We start from the raw sequence: 18,665 nt of genomic DNA, 5'->3' as shown, positions 1-18,665 counted from the left end.
TTTGTAACGTCCAGGTGTTTGCTTAGATACTAAAATAATTTATCCTTGCGACTTTGTTGTAGTCCAACTTTATGATTTCTTTTGGCTTTGCTATTTTGATGAAATGGTAGAATATCTTCCTGAGTGCACTTGGTAATATAAACGAACAGATAATCTAGATTCAGAAGCATTTTACTTACTTTACATATTCATGTACAAACAGGTGATGAATATGGTCAGCCCCTCCCTCCCTAAGTTTAAAAGTAAGTTGAGGAGGGAACTTTTTAGGCATTAAGTGTACAGGTACGCAAGATCTTCTCGGAATCCTGATGGAGGAAGGATAGTGCCTTAGCAGGATATAAACAGTTACTAAGCTAGTCAGTGTTGCTTGGATCCCTTATTCCTCCAAATAGCAAAGGAGGGAGCTAGGGGTGTGGGGCAGGAAACAATCTTTCATCCCATCCAGTCTTTCCTCCCACCCAGCTGTTCAGTGGGTGGGGCTAGAGGAGATTGGTTTAAGTGGGGCTTTGAAATAAATGTGGAGGCCACATAGATGGTTTATATGGTAGCTGTGTGTCCTGTGATGGGACAACATGATAGAGCCAGGTCTTCTCAGTACAGTTATTAAAAATACCACAGGCACTCTTAGGCTCACAGAATTGAAGTTCACAACCGAGAAATTTATTTTGTGTTTACTTTAAGTATGTCAAGTGGATTTTAATTTACAGAAGAATTTTATAATGGTGTAAAATTAAGAATTCTTGGTTTCTGATTTTAATTTGGAGATGTAAGTTATGTATAAATTCATATCTATTATAATAGATGATGTTTCAGAAGTTTGTTATGGAATTATTTGGATTTTTGTGTTTTCCCAAAGAAATAATCTTAAATAAGTACATGTGAGGACTTATAAACTGGTGTGAGACAAGGTAGGACTCCTGACAGGTCTTAGAGCAATTGTTGAGTGTTAACAACGACAACACACACAGAGCAGGAAGCCTTAGATTTATAAAGTCTTAATGGAGGGGTGGTCAGATGACTAGACAGAGTGAAGTTAGTAGTAGATAGAGTTGGTTTCAGACTTCTTATAATTTGATGGTGTATATATTCACCATAGACTCTAATCTGGGATTTGCCAATATTGTTACCTAATTAAATTACCAGCTAAGAACATGTTTCATATTTTGAGCTAATAAGCTATCTTCAGTTTTTGAATAGAGATTGAAAATTTTTATTTTATTTTATTTTTACTTTGTTTATTTTTTGTCTTTTGCCCTTTTAGGTCCACACCAGCAGCATGTGGAGGTCCCCAGGCTAGGGGTCTAAATGGAGCTGTAGCTGCTGGCCTGTGCCAGAGCCACAGCAATGCCAGATCCAAGCTGCGTCTGTGACCTACACCACAGCTCATAGCAACGCCAGATCCTTAACCCACTGAGCAAGGCTAGGGATCAAACCTGCAACCTCATAGTTCCTAGTCGGATTCATTTCTGCTGTGCCATGGTGGGAACTCCTGAAAAATTTTATTTTAAATTTAAATTTATCCATTAAAAATTCTTAAAAATTATAGTCGGTTTACAGTGTTGTGCCAATTTCTGCTGTACAGCACAGTGACCTAGTCATATATATCTATATATATATATATCTATATATATAGATATATATAGTCTTTTTTTTCCCTTGCTTTTTGCTTTTATAGGGCTGCGTGTGCAGCGTATGGAAGTTCGCAGGCTATGGGTCGAATTGGAGCTACAGCTGCCAGCCTACACCACAGCCATAGCAATGCCAGATCCAAGCTGCATCTGTGACCTATGCCACAGCTCACTGTAAAGCCAGATCCTTTTTTTTTTTTGATCTTTTTGCCTTTTCTAGGGTCGCACCCGCGGCATAAGGAGGTTCCCAGGCTAGGGGTCTAATCGGAGCTGTAGCCTCTGGCCTATGCCAGAGTCACAGCAATGCAGGATCCCTGCCGAATCTGTGACCTACACCATAGCTCACAGCAACCCCAGATCCTTAACCCACTGAGCAAGGCCAGGGATCGAACCTGCAACCTCATGGTTCCTAGTCGGATTCGTTAACCACTGAGCCACGACGGGAACTCCTAAAGCCAGATCCTTAACCCACTGAGTGAGGCCAGGGATCAAACCTGTATCCTCATAGATACTAGTCAGGTTTGGGTCCATTACCGCTGAGCCTCAATGGGAACTCCCACATTCTTTTTATATTATTTTCCATCATGTTCTGTCCCAAGAGATTGGATATAGTTCCCTGTATACTGTAGTACCTCATTGCTTATCCATTCTAATGTAATAGTTTGCATCTTCTAACCTCAAACTCCCAATCTATCCTACTCCCTCCTCCTTGGCCACCACAACGTTATGCATTTTACTAAATTTTGAGACAAAACTAACTTTTGTATTTTTTTTCTGTACAAAGTTTGGATTGTAAATGACGTAAGATTTATTGTACAATGAAACTGATGTAGAAAAAAATGAGTTTTTGAGGGGTAGAATTTTAAGGTAGCATGATTATAGGTTAGGCTTGCCAGATGAGAGCATACTGTTAAATGTAGACTTTTGGTCTTTCAATAGTGTTTTGCAGACTGCAGGTTGAGAGCTCTTAGTGGGTCTTGAAATCAGTTTTGTGGATTTCTACCAATATTTTTTTAAAAGTAGGAAAGAAATAGAAAATAGCAGTATTTGCACTTACTAAAGATTTGGGGGGGGGGCTAAATTTTGTTTTGTAAGCGTTGTGTATTGGGTTGGGATATAACATTTTTTAAAAAATCAAGAATTGTGACCAAAAAAGTTTGCAGAGACACTGGATGTGTAGTATGGATGGGTCAAATCATAGATCTTTAAACTTTATAGTAGAGGTTGGAGGTCTTAGTGTATAGAGGGAAGACTTTAAATGCTATTAAGTCTCTGTGGCTTTTTCTTATTTTGGATTCATGTATTCTGTACTTTATGTAGCTAGTGTAGTTGGATATGAGGCTTACTGCTATTTGAGAGGCTGTTACCTACAAAAGTCTTGTAGAAAGCAGGATGAGTCCCAAAAGAAGATAGTGTCATGTCATTAAATGTCTCTGCTCAGCCTTGAGGAGAAAAAAAAATTTTTTTTTGTTTTGTCCTTTTGCATCATCAAGTATAATGAGAGACAAATTTTCAGTATGAACCTGGGGAAGAGGGGCCAGGGAGGCAGCTTGTTTGCTTTCGGCATTGAAGGCCTTAGGCCAGACACACAAAAAATCCTGTGTTTATACCTGGTGCAGACTAGCTCTGCAGAGGTGAGGATTACATATGGAGGTTTTAGTTCAAAGTATTAATAATAACAGAAATATAGTATAGTGATTAAGAAAAAGGGCTCTGGTGTCAGACAGACATGAATTCAAATCCTGGCTTTGCCTCTTACTAGATGTATCGGTCACTATAGATTAGGTTAGTGCTTCTCAGTGTTTCTTTTCCCTTTTCTTTCTTCCCTCCCAGCCTCTCTCCTTTCCTTCTTCCCTCCCTCCTTTCCTTCCTTCCTATTTCCAGGTCACTGTTGACTGGTAGAGTTGTAAAATACAAATTACTGCAAAAATGTTAGTGGTGAATAGGTAATAAAAAAGGCAAAATACAGGCCTGAGTTTTTTAAGATCCAATAGACATAAAATTATTCTGGTATAAAATTTTCTGTTTCTCTGCTTTCAACTTCTGTAATTCTCTGGTATAAACATGTAGGCAATCAGACTGGCTCACTGGTGCACAGACCACACTTTGAATAGCACTAAGTTAGACAGGATGCAGTAACAAATAGCCCTAAAAACCTTAATGGGGTAGCTTAAAGATGATGTCTTGCTTGTCATGCTAAAATTTATGTACTTTATTTTAGGCAAATGTGTTTTTTGTTTGTTTTTAACTTTTGTTTGTTAGGCAAGTTTTTTTTAACTTTTTAAAAGAACTTTGAAGGCTTAGGAGAGTACATAAGTAACCCCTGAGGTTAGGGAGTAAAGTCTGATCCTGCTTACATTATTTTGAAGTTTATTTTAGGTATTCATGTGACATTTTCAATTTATTTATATTTGTTTGATTTACACACCAAATAAAGATGATTCCTCCCTCCTTCCCTACTAATCTGGAAGTAAAAATTGACTCTCCTGAAGATGTAACATGTTAATATTTTGTTTACCTTTGGGGCTCCATACAACCAAGTGCTTTTAGTAGCTTGATCTGAGGTGAGGCTCAGGTCAGGGTTTCTCAAACTGGGCACTAGTGTAGTTTGGAATTTTAGAATTCTTTGTCTTGGGAATTGTGCAGTGTTTACTGCATCCTTGGCCTTTGCCCACTGGATGCCAGTAGCACTCTTCCTCCCAAGGCGTGACAAAAAAATTGACTGGAGACATTGCCAAATGTCACCTGGGATGGCAGGGTGGGGGGCAGAATAGCCCCAGCTTGAGAACCATCACAGTAGATGATGAAGAATCATTGAAGGATTATAGTAGATGAAGAAGAAAAAAGTCTCTCGGGAGTTTCTGTCATGGTTCTGTGGAAATGAATGAATCTGACTGGTAGTGAGGAAACAGGTTCTATCCCTGGCTTGCTCAGCAGGTTAAGGATCTGGCAATGAGCTGTAGTGTAGGTCGCAGATGCAGCTTGGATCCCATGTTGCTGGGGCTGTGGCATAGGCCAGTGGCTACAGCTCCAAGTTGACCCCTAGCCTGGGAACTTCCATATGCCACCGGTGTGGACCTAAAAAGTCCAAAAAAAAAAAAGTCTTTCTTAACCATCTAGTGCATAATTCTTCCTCCTAGAACTCCTTCCACTTAGTATTTTTCAAACTTGAGAATCAATCACCTAATCATGAATTTTTGCAAAACATCCTCATAATTACTGGACATACAACATTATGCTAGGCCAGTATTTTCCAAAAAATAATTGATGAATCTCATGCATAAGAGTCACGAGGCCCTCTTGTTAGAAATTAACTGGTTCTTACCACAGACCCAGCAGTTCATTTCACCAAGAGTGTTCCAGGAGTCTGCATTTCTAAATGCTTTTGAAATTATTAAGTAACTTTATTATAGAGGTATAGCTTTCATGCAATAAAATGCACAGATTTTAAGTGTTTAGTGAATTTTGACAGATATATACACCTTTTAATTTTTATTCTAAATAAGACACAGAATGTTTCCATCACCCCAGAGTTCGTTGAGCCCCTATACAGTTACCTCCCTAATGCTCCAGGTAACTACTGATGTGATTTCTAATATCTCTAAAATAGTTTTTTTTTTTTTTAAACAACTTTGTTGAGGTATAATCCATGTACTTTTGACTCAGTTAAAATGGTTTTTCTGGGTAGCTTTTTAAAGGTTTCCCTGTTAACTTCTTTGTGAAACATTTGACATGTGACGAGAATGTAAAACAACAGTAATACAATCAATTCTTTTGGTGCTTGTAAAAGAATACAGGTCCTAGAAGACTTTCAGAGCTTGATAAACACTAGACTTGGGATAGGGCCCTGATTGTTTTTTGGAAGAATCAAAACCTTTTTTTTCTAGTTTTACTTTCTTTGTAAAATATATTTAAAATATTCTTGCAAGAGTTCTCGCGTTGTGGCTCAGTGGTAATGAATCTCACTAGTAACTATGAGCATGCGGGTTTGATCCCTGGCCTCACTCAGTGGGTTAACTATCCAGTGTGGCAGTGAGGTGTGGTGTAGGTCGCAGACACGGCTTGGATCTGGCGTTGCTATGGCTTAGGCTGAAGTTGCAGCTCTGATTCAACCCCTAGCTTGGGAACTTCCATATGCCACATGTGAGTCCCTAAGAGGCAGAAAACCAAAATTTTTGCAGTGGCACTTTGAGATTTTTGTTAACTTCATTGGTGTAACAAATGATTTGCCAACAGGTGTCAGACACAGACAGTAGCAATCAAGAAAGCTATGTATGACCCATAGCTTAGTGGATGTCATATAGTGTTTATGCTTTCATTTCTGAAGATGCTTTTTATTTACTTTTTTTGGAGTTTATATATTTGTCCAGTAGGTAATACAATCAATTGGTTCAAAATTCTAAGGGCTAAAAGAAATGTAGTAAAATCGTTCTCCTCCTATCCCCAAGTTACCCACTTTTGCACTCCTCAGGCAACCTAACAGTTAAATGTTCTTCTAAAGATGGTTTTTGTGTATACAAATAAAAACTGTCTATCCTTCCAGCCCCAACCAGTGGTAGCATCAGGTACACATTCTTCCTCAGCTTTTAATTTTTTCTACTTAGTATGTCTTAGATTATTTCATAGCAGTACATGTAGAGCATTCTTATTATTTTATATAGCTGCATAATTCCATAATATGGATAGTCTATAATTTATTTAATATGTCCCCATCTGATAGACTTTTATTTCCAATACTTTGTTATTATAAACCATGACATGATGAGTAAGCTGGGACATTGATCATTTCGGGTGATTAGCATCTCAGAGCTTTTTTTTTTTTGGTCTTTTGTTGTTGTTGTTGTTGCTATTTCTTGGGCCGCTCCCGCGGCATATGGAGGTTCCCAGGCTAGGGGTCCAATCAGAGCTGTAGCCACCGGCCTACGCCAGAGCCACAGCAACGCGGGATCCGAGCCGCGTCTGCAACCTACACCACAGCTCACGGCAACGCCGGATCCTTAACCCACCAAGCAAGGGCAGGGACCGAACCCGCAATCTCATGGTTCCTAGTTGGATTCGTTAACCACTGCGCCACGACGGGAACTCCTCAGAGCTTTTGAACTCTAACAACATTATCTGTTAAAAGTGGTAGTATTGATATTAAGTCATTACCACCTTAGGGCTTCAATACACAAATCCATTCATTTAACAAATGTATGTCTTGTGCCTGCTGTATGCTAGACACTGGGAAAACTAAGTTAAATGTTGTGACAGGGGAAGTAGAAGTCATGATAATTAAGAGCTTAGGTTCTGGACTCAGACCTGGATTCACATCTCAAAACTTAGCAGAACCTTGGACAAATAACAGCTTTTCTCTTTGCTTCTCTGTAAAATGGGGATCATAAAGTTATTGGAGAATTGAATTAGACAATACATGACAAGTCCTTAGCCTGGCATATTCCATACATTCAGATGTTAGCTTAAAAAAAATGATCAGACCATACGGCAATTGATTACTTACTTTTCTGCCTTTGTTGTGAGTTTCTTGAAAGTCAAGGACTGTATTTTGTTCACTTTTGTATTCTCAATCTGACATTTACTTAGTAAATCATTTGTGATATTATTTAAAGGTATGTGGAGTGTACAGTGGAAATACCTTTTCCAAACTAGAAAAAGTCAGTCTTCAAAGGTAGGTAGGCAAGATTGGGCAGAGGAAGAGGAAGCCTACACTAGGCTGAGAAATCATGGTAGTGTAGGCTGTGAGGCTAGAGAGGTGAGTAGAAATCCGATGTGCTGTGCAGAGGATTTAAAAGTTTTTTATTGAAAGATTTTATTTTTAAATTTATTTGTTGGCTGTGCCCATGGCATGTGGAAATTCCCGAGCCAGGGATCAAACCCGCACCACAGCAGCAACCCAAGCTGCTGAAGTGACAACGGCTGGATGCCTAACCCACTGCACTATAAGGGAATTCCTATTGAAAGATTTTAAAAGAAGAGTGGTAACTGTGAGAGTTGTGATAATTCAGTAGGGATGGATAAAGCACCAAGATGGGGCTGTTGAGAGTGAGTAATTAGCAGTTTTAGGACTGAAAGATAAAGGACAGAACCAGAGCAGTAGCAGGGGGCATGAATACAGGCGATGGTTGTGAGATAAGTAGTACAAGAGGGGATGTAGGTAGTAAGAAATGAATCCATAGTTTCTGAGCTTTCTGACTTGAGTGAATGGGTGGTGGGTAGATATCATTTATTGAAATAGGTTTTAAATTGAATTTAAAACATGAAATCATGAGGCCTGGGGGACAGCTAAGTGGGCATGTCTGGTAGAGTCTCTACTAGAATGGAAAATAAGTATTTCAACGTTTTTGTAAATTTATTCATTTGTGCTTTGAATTTTTATGTTTAGTGATTGAATCTGCTATATTGAATAAAAGCTCTATTTCTCTTTTTTTTTTTTTGTCTTTTTGCTATTTCTTGGGCCGCTCCCGCGGCATGTGAAGGTTCCCAGGCTAGGGGTTGAATCGAAGCTGTAGCCACCGGCCTACGCCAGAGCCACAGCAACACAGGATCCGAGCCGCGTCTGCGACCTACACCACAGCTCACAGCAATACCGGATCCTTAACCCACTGAGCAAGGGCAGGGACCGAACCCGCAACCTCACGGTTCCTAGTCGGATTCGTTAACCACTGCGCCATGATAGGAACTCCTCTACCACTTTCTTGAGTTTATTGAAATGTTTGGTTATTAGAAATTTATACTGGTATATTACATAGCAGGAGCTGTTTAATATTAAGTGTCAAGCTGGTGTTTATATGAGTGACATTTTGTATCCTTATATATTAAGGTTGGCCATTCAGATGGGAATCAATTCGTTTTGAGTAGGATTTTGGTATGTATTGTCAATCAGTTTTACAGAATACTCAAAGTATTTTAAGTGAAATCATTATTTGTATAAAAGGAGGCAAAATCTTCATAGTAATTTTATCTCAGTGTTTTCTGTTTATACTATTAAAATAACCAGTATACTACCTCATATGTTACAAGTAGCATTCTAGGGTTTGTACAAGGAAATTTTTCTCAGTAACAAATATACCTTCAAGCATCAACATTTTAAACTTTTTTTTTTTTCTTTTTTGGCCACCCTGCAGCATATGGAGTTCCAAGGCTAGGGATCAGATCCAAGCTGTGGTTTGCAATCTGTGCTTGCCAGGGATCAGATCCAAGCCTCGGTTTGTGACCTGTGCTGTGGCTGTGGCAACAACAGATCCTTAACTCACTGTGCTGGGCCAGGGATTCAACCTGTGCTCCAGACACATCAGATCCATTGCATCACAGCAAGAACTTCTTAAACTGTTTTAAATTTTAAAAGGTGTAGGAGTTCTTTTGTGGTAAGGTGAGTTGAGGATACAGTGTTGTCATAGCTGTGGCTCTGGTTGCTGCTATGGCACAGATTTTATCTCTGGCCTGGGAATTTCCACATGCTTCAGGTGCCAAAAATTTTAAAAATGTGTAAATATGCTTAGTTTATGATTAATTTAGTCAGATTAGCCAGGAGGGAAAAAGGTCATTAATTTATATCAATCACTGAAATTGGATTTATGTATTCTTAATTACATATCTTTTTCATGATTGTAATTAGTGGTATATTAGTGGTTAGTGGTTCTTAGGACGATGGAAAGACTTCCGATGTTTAATACCCTTGGAGCCTCTAAGGACACCAGTCAGATTGATTAGAGCCCACCCTAAGGGCCTCTTTTTTTTTTTTTTTGTCTTTTGTCTTTTTAGGGCCACACCTGTGGCGTATGGCTGTTCCTAGGCTAGGCTTTGAATCTGAGCTACAGCTGTTGGCCTATGCCAGAGCCACAGCAACGCCAGATCCAAGCCACATCTGCAACATACCCACAGCACACAGCAATGCCGGATCCTTAACCCACTGAGCGAGGCCAGGGATCAAATCCGAAACCTCATGGTTCCTAGTTGGATTCGTTTCCACTGTGCCATGACAGGCACAGTGTTTTATAAGTATTTTTTTATAAATATTTTTTTTATAAGTATTTTCTTAGGAGCTTTATTAATCTGCTATGGCTGCCATAGCAGAATACCACAGATGGAGTGGCTTAAACAATAGACATTTGTTTTCTCACAGTTCTGGAGGTGGGAAGTCCTAGATCAAGGTGCCAGCAGGTTTGCTGTCTGGTGAAGGGTCTTCCTGGCTTGCATATGGCTGCCTTCTCACTGTGTCCTCATATGGCCTTTCCTCTGTGCGCTTGTGGAGGGAAAAAGAGGTATCGCTAGTATCTTCCTCTTCTTGTAAGGATAGCAGTCTCATATGATGGGCCCCATTGTTATGACGTTTAACTTTAATCACCCTTTTAAAGGCTCTGTCTCCAAACATAGTTACATTGGGATTAGGGCTTTATCATAAGAATTTTGGGAGTACACAATTTGTCCATAACAGAAATTGAATTTCTATTTTTCCTGTATGGTATTGTAGGTAAGCTATAGGGAAAAACTCCAAAAACAGCTATCAATGAATACTTTATTTCTACTTACATTTCTTTTTATTAGGCAAATAATGAATATTGAACATTTTATGAGCCATGGGATTCAATATTCTTTTTTACTTATTTATTTTTTTGTCTTTTGTCTTTTTATGGCCACACTTGTGGCATATGGAGGTTCCCAGGCTAGGGGTAGAATTGTTGCTGTAGCTGCAGGCCTACGCCACAGCCACAGCAGTGCGGGATTGGAGCTGCATCTGCGACCTACACCACAGCTCATGGGCAACGCCTGATCCTTAACCCACTGAACGAGGCCAGGGATCGAACCCCTCAACCTCATGGTTCCTAGTCGGGTTTGTTTCCACTGTGCCACGATGGGAACTCCGGGATTCAATATTCTGACAAAAAATGATATTTATGTCTTTAAAGAGCTAGTTTGAGAGACATGCTAGAGATTGTTTGGATTTTTTTGACAAAACTGCTATCCTGTGTACAGCGTGCATATATGTCATGAGTGCACAAGGCACAGTAGTGGCTGATTAAAGTGACTTAAGTTAATCCTTTAAAAATTTCAAGTATGTTCTTGATACTTCTTTTATCTTTGTATTTTTTTACAAGATTTCAGGATTGGAAGATGTATTAAGTCATTTAATCAAATTATGCATACAGTGCTCTAATTCCCCCTGCAGCATATCTATCAAGTGACTGTCTAATTCTATCCAATACTGTAGCTATCAGCATTTACGGCCATTGAGAACTTGAGATGTTGCTAGTCCGAACTGAGATTTGGAAAAGGGTATACACAGAGGATTTTGCAAAGACTTACTTTGAAGAAAAGGATATAAAAAAATCTCAAATTCATTTTTGTATTGATTGCAAGTTGAAATAATGTCTTGGGTATATTGAGTTAAAATATTGTTTATGGAATTCCCATTGTGGCGCAGCAGATATGAATCTGATTAGGAACCATGAGGTTGTGGGTTCGATCCCTGGCCTCGCTCAGTGGGTTAAGGATCCGGCATTGCCATGAGCTGTGGTCTAGGTGGAAGACTTGGCTTGGTTCCCTAGTTGCTGTGGCTGTGGTGTAGGCTGGCAGCTGTAGCTCGGATTCAACCCCTAGCCCGGGACCTCCATATGCCACAGGTGTGGCCCTAAAAAGACAAAAAAAAAAAAAAAAAAAAGAATTACCTCATATAATTTCTTCCTTTACAGTAATGGAAAATAAAGAATATCTGACTTGCGGTGAATGTAGCTTCATTTTCTTTCTATGTGATTTTTTTTTTTGGATAAAAATGCTTTATGTTCCTTGGTAATAACTTGGAAAATAGTGTAAGTACATTATCTCCAAATACAGTTAGCAAAATACAACCAATGTTGAAATTTGGATATATTTTTTTCAGCTTTTTTCTTTGTAAACTTTCAAAAACTTTAATGATAGTAGCACATGAGTACATTTCTTTTGGGCAAATACTTAGATTAAATTATAGGTATGCATTTGTTTAACTTTTTAACAAATTGCCAAGCTGTTTTCCAGCACAGTTGATAACATTTATGATCCCTTCAGCAGAGTATAGGAATTCTAGTTGTTTACATACTCGTTAACGCCTGGGAAGGCCTTGCTTACTAATTTTAGCCATTCTAGTGGAATTGTAGATATGCTTATTGTGTTTTCAGTTTTGCATTTTCCTAATGACTAATGATGCTGAGGATCTTATCCTCTGCTTATTTGCCGTTTATGGGTCTTTGGTGGTCTGTTGAAATCTTTGGTCCATTTTTAAATTGGGTTATTTGTCTAATTGAGTTGTATATTGAAGACACTAGTCCTTTTTTTTTTCTTTTTTTTTGCCTTTTCTAGGGCCGTTCCCGTGGCATATGGATATTCCCAGGCTAGGGGTCTAATTGGAGCCGTAGCCACTGGCCTACGCCAGAGCCACAGCAATTCAGGATCTGAGCCGCGTCTGCAACCTACACCACAGCTCATGGCAACGCCGGATCCTTAACCCACTGAGCAAGGGCAGGAATCGAACCCACAACCTCATGGTTCTTAGTCAGATTTCGTTAACCACTGCACCATGATGGGAACTCATCTAGTCCTTTGTTGAACTAAGCAAAAAACTTATTTCTAATCATACCTTTATCTGCTGTCAATAAGTCTTTTTCACAGTTATTACTGTGCTGTTTGCCTTAATAGTGATTTTTCGGTTTCCATTATGCTACATTTTTTAATGGGAATTCTTTTGTAGGGAAGAGCTGTTTTATCATGTACTCACTCTTTCATTCGATTGTTTATTAATACTGGGTGGACACATGAATTTTAATTTTATCATTGTTTATTGCTGAAATTGTCCTGAATTTGCTGTTGGGAACTCTTTTGAATTTGGTCTTGTTCATCTTTCAACATGCCACATCATTTTTTTGGACCATTTCTTTACTATCTTGTTTGTCTTTTACTTTTCCTCCTTAAGCCCTGATTTGATCATTTCTGCAAGGAGTTTGAGTTACTTTTGTTTCAGAATAGTATTTAGAAACTAAGGTCTCAGCAGTGAAAGTGCTCATTGCTTTTGGGGTATCTTTGCTTCTAGGTGTTTTTAACAGACAGGTGTAAGAAATTATGTTTTTGTGTACATTCACATATCTGTATTTCTGTATGTATCTTTGTGTGTGTGTAAATAATATATGTATTAAAAACATGAATTCGTTCTGTTACATCAGTTCACATCTACTAATTTAAGGTTCAGCCTAGCCTTTCACTTTTCCTTATTTGTAGCTGCTTTCTCCAGCAGTGGAAAACCTAGCTCTCATCTACAATTTAGTTATCTGGTATGTGCATAAGTATAGTTCCAAGAATTGCTATTACAAATATATTTACTTGCTAGAGTATAGGATTGTGTACACTTCTTTTTGTCTTTAGTCTTGTACTGTATAGTCAATTTACTCTTTTCTGGAGTTATGTTCTTATCCACCTTTTTCATTCATGGTATGTTACTCATTTGAATTACAATTAGTGTTATTTGTTATTATTTCTAGTCCATTTTGAGCTCTTCTCCCATCCTAGCTGATTTTGGTTGTTTTTTAATAGAGGTTTGTGAAACATAACTGTGGTGTTAAATAGTCAGCTCTGTAAAACAGTATGTCTAGAAGTGTCCCTCCCATTTTTCATCTCTTTTATTCTTTTTTTAATTATTATTATTTTTTTTTTGGTCTTTTTTGCCTTTTCTTGGGCTGCTCCCGCGGCATATGGAGGTTCCCAGGCTAGGGGTCAAATCAGAGCTGTAGCTGCCAGCCTGTGCCAGAGCCACAGCAATGTGGGATCCAAGCCGCATCTGCAACCTACACCACAGCTCATGGCAACTCTGGATCCCCAACCCGCTGAGTAAGGCCAGGGATCGAACCTGCAACTTCATGGTTCCCAGTCGGATTCGTTAACCACTGAGCCACGATGCGAACCCCTCATCCCTTTTATTCTGTTCTCATTTTCCTTTTCTACCATTTAACCATCCATATGTGTAACCAGTCTTAGTAATTTTAGGTTTATTTAGTTTTTATTTTCTTCCTATCTTTTTGCACAAACGAGAAGGTACATGTAGAAGAGGAGATATAAAAGTTATATATGAAAGGTAGCATATTATAAACACTACATACTTGATTCTATAACAACTTTATTGAGATAAAATTTTCGTGCTGTAAAATTCACCCCTTTACAGTGAACAGTTCTGTCATTTTTTAGTATGTTCACAAAATTTTACAACCATCATCACTGTGTAATTTGAGCATTTTCATCAGCCCCCAAAGAAATCCTCTGCTTATTAAAAATTACTCCCATTCTCTCCTATTCCCAGACCTTGCCAACTAATCTGCTTTCCATCTCTATAGATTTTCCTATTCTGGGCATTTCATATAAATGAAATACATTTTATGCAGTTGTGTTTTTTTTTTGCAGCTAGCATCTTCTTTTTAGTATCTGCACCTGAGCATATCCAGGTTCCTAGGTCAGGGATTGAATCCAAGCCACAGCTGTGACCTGCGCCACAGCTGGGGCAGTGCTGGATCCTTCAACCCACTGAGTAGGGGTGGTGAATGAACCCATGCCCTGAGCCGCTGCAGTTGGATTCTTAACCCACTATAATAATGGAAACTCCGCAACTAGCTTCTTTCACTTAGCATGATGTTTTCAAGGTTCATCTATATTGTAGCATGCATAAGTACTTAATACCTTTTTATTACTGAATGATATTTCATTATAGAGATAATACCACATTTTGTTCATCCATCAGTTGATGGACATTTGGGTTATTTCTACCCTTTGGCCATTGTTTAGTAATGCTGCCAGGAATACTTAAGTGCAAGTTTTTTATTTTTTATTTATTTTATTTTTTATTTTTTGTCTTTTTGCCATTTCTTGGGCTGCTCCCTCGGCATGTGGAGGTTCCCAGGCTAGGGGTCGAATCGGAGCTGTAGCTGCCAGCCTACGCCAGAGCCACAGCAACTCGGGATCCGAGCCACGTCTGCGACCTACACCACAGCTCATGGCAACGCCGATCCTTAACCCACTGATCAAGGGCAGGGATCGAACCCGCAACCTCATGGTTCCTAGTTGGATTCGTTAACCACTGCGCCACGACGGGAACTCCTTAAGTGCAAGTTTTACACTTCCAGTTCTCTTGCGTATATACCTAGGGATGGAATTGCTGGATCATAGGGTAACTGTATGTTTAACTCTCCAGAGGAACTGCTGAACTGTTTGCCAAAGCACTGTAGCATTTTACATTCCCGCCAGCAACATGTGAGGGTTTCAGTTTCTCCACATCCATGTCCACACTTATTATTTTCTGTCTTTTCTAACTTTTCTAGCGGAGTGACGTGGTATCATTGTAGTTTTAATTTGCATTTCCCTCAATGGCTAATGATGTTATGCACCTTCTCATGTGCTTTTTTGGCAACTTGTATATCTTTTTTTGGGGGCAATATCTAATCACATGCTTTGCCCAATTTTTAATTAGGTTATTTGTCTTTTTATATATCGCCCTAGGGATTACAACTAATAATTTTTAACATTGTGATTTGGGTTATTACCAACTTAGTTTCAGCAGAATGTAGTAATTTTGCTGTGTACTTTCATTTCCCCTTACCTCCTTTGTGCTATTAGTGTCATACAAATTGCTTCTTTCTTCTTTAAGAAACCAGTAACAAAATTTAAAAATTATTACTTCATGAAGTTCTCCTTTAAATCAGGTAGAAGAGAGTTGAAAATAAAAATTATATTTGTACTGTCCTTTATATTTACTTATTACATAGTATTTCTTGTAGGGCATATCTGATGTGAGGAATCTCAGTTTTTGCTTATCAGAGAATGTCTTAAGTTTGCCTTCATATTTAAAAGATACTTTTGGTATATACTGAATTCTCCATTGACAATCTTGTTGTTTTAACAATCTTGAATATGTTATCCATCTACTTTCTGACCTCTGGTTTCTGATGGGATGTTAATCATTATTCATATTAAAGAGTTGCATGTATGTGGTCATTTGAGTCTCTCTTGCTGCTTTCCTGATTCTTTGTCTCCATTTTTTTTGACAGTTTGATTGTGATGTGGATCTCTCTGCTTTTTTCCTGTTTGTAGTTGATGTACTTTTAATGTGTTTTTCTTCAGATTTGGAATCTGCCATTGTTTCTTCAGACGAACTTTTTGCCTCTTACACTTTGTCTTGCTCACTTTCACTTTCTCCCTTCCTCCTTCCTTCCATTTTTTTCAGGGACTCCCATTATGTATGTTATTTTGCTTGATTTTGTTCCAGTCTCTGGCTCTGTTAATTTTTTTCTTCACTTATTTTTCTGTTCCTTAGAGTGGTAAATGTTATTTGACCTATCTTCAAGTTTGCTAATTCTTTCTTCTGCTAGCTCATGTATGTTTTTTGAACCTCTCCAGTGAAGTTTTATTTCAGTTCCTTTACTTTTCAACCTGAGAATTTTTATTTGGTTCTTTTCAATACTTTCTGTCTTGTTATCGATCTTCTCTATTTCATGCATATAGTTCTTATAGTTTCAGTTTTTTAGACATGATTTCTTTTAGTTCTTTGAACATATTTAAAACAGCAGATTTAAAGTCATTGCCTAATGTCTGAGATTTCAGGGTTAGTTTTGTTTTTTGTTTCTTTTTGGCCATACCCATGGCATATGGAAGTTCCCAGGCCAGGGGTCAAATCTGAGCTGCAGCTGTGACAACACCAGATCCCTAACCCCTGAGTCAGGCTGGAGATTGAATGTGTGCTGCCTCAGAGGCACAGCAGGAACTCCTTAGGGTTAGTTTTTATTGATTGCTTTTTCCCCTGAATATGGGTCATATTTTCTTCTTCTTTTTTTTTTTTCCTTGTCTCATAATTTTTTTGTTGAAAACTAACACTTTAAAAATACAGCATGGCAACTCTGCTCAGATTCTCAGATCACTCCCCTTCTCCCTACTCCCCATCCTCAAGGGTGTTTTATATATACCTACTGCTAAATTTTATTTCAGCATGTAGGCAATATAAAAATTAAGACATTTTAAGTTCTTTTTTCATAATAAGTCTTCAAAACCTGCTTTGTATTTTACAAGCACACCTCAATTCAGACTAGCTAAATTTTAAGTGCTTGATAGACACACGTAGCTAATGGCTATCATTATGGACAGTAAAGTTCTACCTTACATTTCTTTTTGTTCCCACTGCTTCTCTTTGTTCAGGTCTTCATTTCTTCCCTGGGCTACCACACATATCTTGAGATTTCTACTATTATCTCCCCCAGCTCATTCTCAATATTCTTGTTAGTGGTAACTTTCTAAAATATGAATATAACTTGGCATGTGAATTAATGTGATTGTGTATTCTTCTGCTTCACATTCTTTAGTGTTCTCCATAAAGATGAAGTCTAACGGAAGTTCTTTTGTGTGGCCTACAAAGTCTTTTGTGATCCATCCAGCTTTTGCTTAACTTTCCTACCCTGTATCTTCTGGATCCTGATAATGAGTTTTATTGAACTGTTCGTAGTAACCGTAAAGAACCATGCTCTCTCCCCTTTTTTTTGGTCCTTTGCAGTTATCAGCCTGTCTGAGACCCATTTCTCCATCACCTGTCTACATTTCTCATCAGACTGAGGCCTGCTAGTTCTTCAGGATCTGACTCCAGGATAGGAAAAAGCACCCTTCTTTTTGTTCTCATAGGCATCTTTCTTTGCTTCTCTCCATCATAGTACTTATCACTGTGTTAATATAATTGCCTTCTAACATATTTGACCTCACGTTCTTGGTTTCATAAGCAGGGATCTTGTTTTTTATTAACTTTTACATCTCTAATTGCTAATACATATATTGTGAGGGCCCAATACCTATGTTGAATGAATGAGTGTGGTCAGTGATTCTATAAGTAGAAGTTTTAATTCCAAATTCAAAGTAAAAAAAATTATTTAAACTTTAAGTTATCTCATTCTTACTTGTGTTCATAGAATTAAATATTAAAATATTTTAAATAGATTAACCAAAAATCCAGAATAAGATTAAGAAAGTAAAAATTGGTTCCATTAATACCCAGTGGTTCATCTCAGTAGAAAGAGAGGAGCTGACGGCATGCAAACTAAGGTGACCTTTAGAGAAAATTGAGGAGGAGACATCAAAGCTAATAATATTTAGGACAAGCCTCTGCTTTCTTGTAACATCTTAGAGAACTCATGACATTAAATGTAGAATGTAGGTATTTTTATACCAGTTATAGTTAAAATATTTAACACATTTAAATGGTGAAGTGATTTTACTTTCACCTTGAATTATATAAAAGATGATAGGAATTTGCCTGAACTAGTGTTAGACGTACATGTGTATGATGTAAGGTTTTTAGGAATAATAAGGAGTAGACAAGTAAATTTATGTATAAGTATCTTTTTATCTTGTAGTGAGTAGGGTTTTTTTGTATTTAGAATTATATAAACATTAGGAGAAAGAAATTTATTTTTGTCACTGTGTAAAACAGTATACAGTTTACCTATATTTTAAAATCCAAAGTAGTATATATAGGTTGAACTTTAATTATTTAGGAAAGATCAAATATTAAATTTGAAATTTCAGGTTACTGAAATTTTTTTTAGGACTGCACCCACTGCATATGGAGGTTCCTAGGCTACGGGTTGAATCAGAGCTATAGCTGCCAGCCTACACCACAGCCACAGCAATGCAGGATCCGAGCTGCGTCAGCGACTTACGCCACAGCTCATGGCAACGCTGGATCCTCAACCCACTGAGCGAGGCCAGGGATTGAAACCCGCAACCTTAAGTTTCCTAGTCGGATTCATTTCTGCTGCACCACAGCAGGAACTCCCTGATTTTTTTTTTTTTTTTTAGTTGTAGTTATTAAGGGAAGAAATAGAATTCTGGTCATATTTAGGTAATTTGGGCTTAAATATCTTACTTTATAAAGATAAGGAGAGTTGAAGATTTATAGGAGATCTTACCAAGAATGTGTTTTAGTTTTCCTCAGATTCTGACTTTTGCTGCTTCCAATCTATTACACCTTAATTTTGTTGTTGTTACGGAAAA

At 38.0% G+C, this 18,665-nt stretch overlaps 1 protein-coding gene across 2 annotated transcripts in view; it reads left to right on the top strand.

Annotated features, from left to right (window-relative positions):
• Positions 1–18,665, top strand: part of SEPTIN7 (septin 7) — a 101,709-nt gene that overhangs the window by 1,312 nt on the left and 81,732 nt on the right. Inside the window, exon 2 of one of the 2 annotated variants that reach the window (XM_047763082.1) lies at positions 463–464. The exons of the other annotated variant lie outside the window; for it this stretch is intronic. Coding sequence (XP_047619038.1) covers positions 463–464 — 2 coding nt within the window. The remainder of the gene's footprint in view (positions 1–462; positions 465–18,665) is intronic. 2 annotated transcript variants of the gene reach the window in all.

This window comes from Phacochoerus africanus, chromosome 16 (genome assembly GCF_016906955.1).
Source record: "Phacochoerus africanus isolate WHEZ1 chromosome 16, ROS_Pafr_v1, whole genome shotgun sequence".
NCBI lineage: Eukaryota > Metazoa > Chordata > Mammalia > Artiodactyla > Suidae > Phacochoerus > Phacochoerus africanus.
Note: the sequence above shows the minus strand (reverse complement) of the source record. Positions and strands in the feature narration are given on the sequence as shown.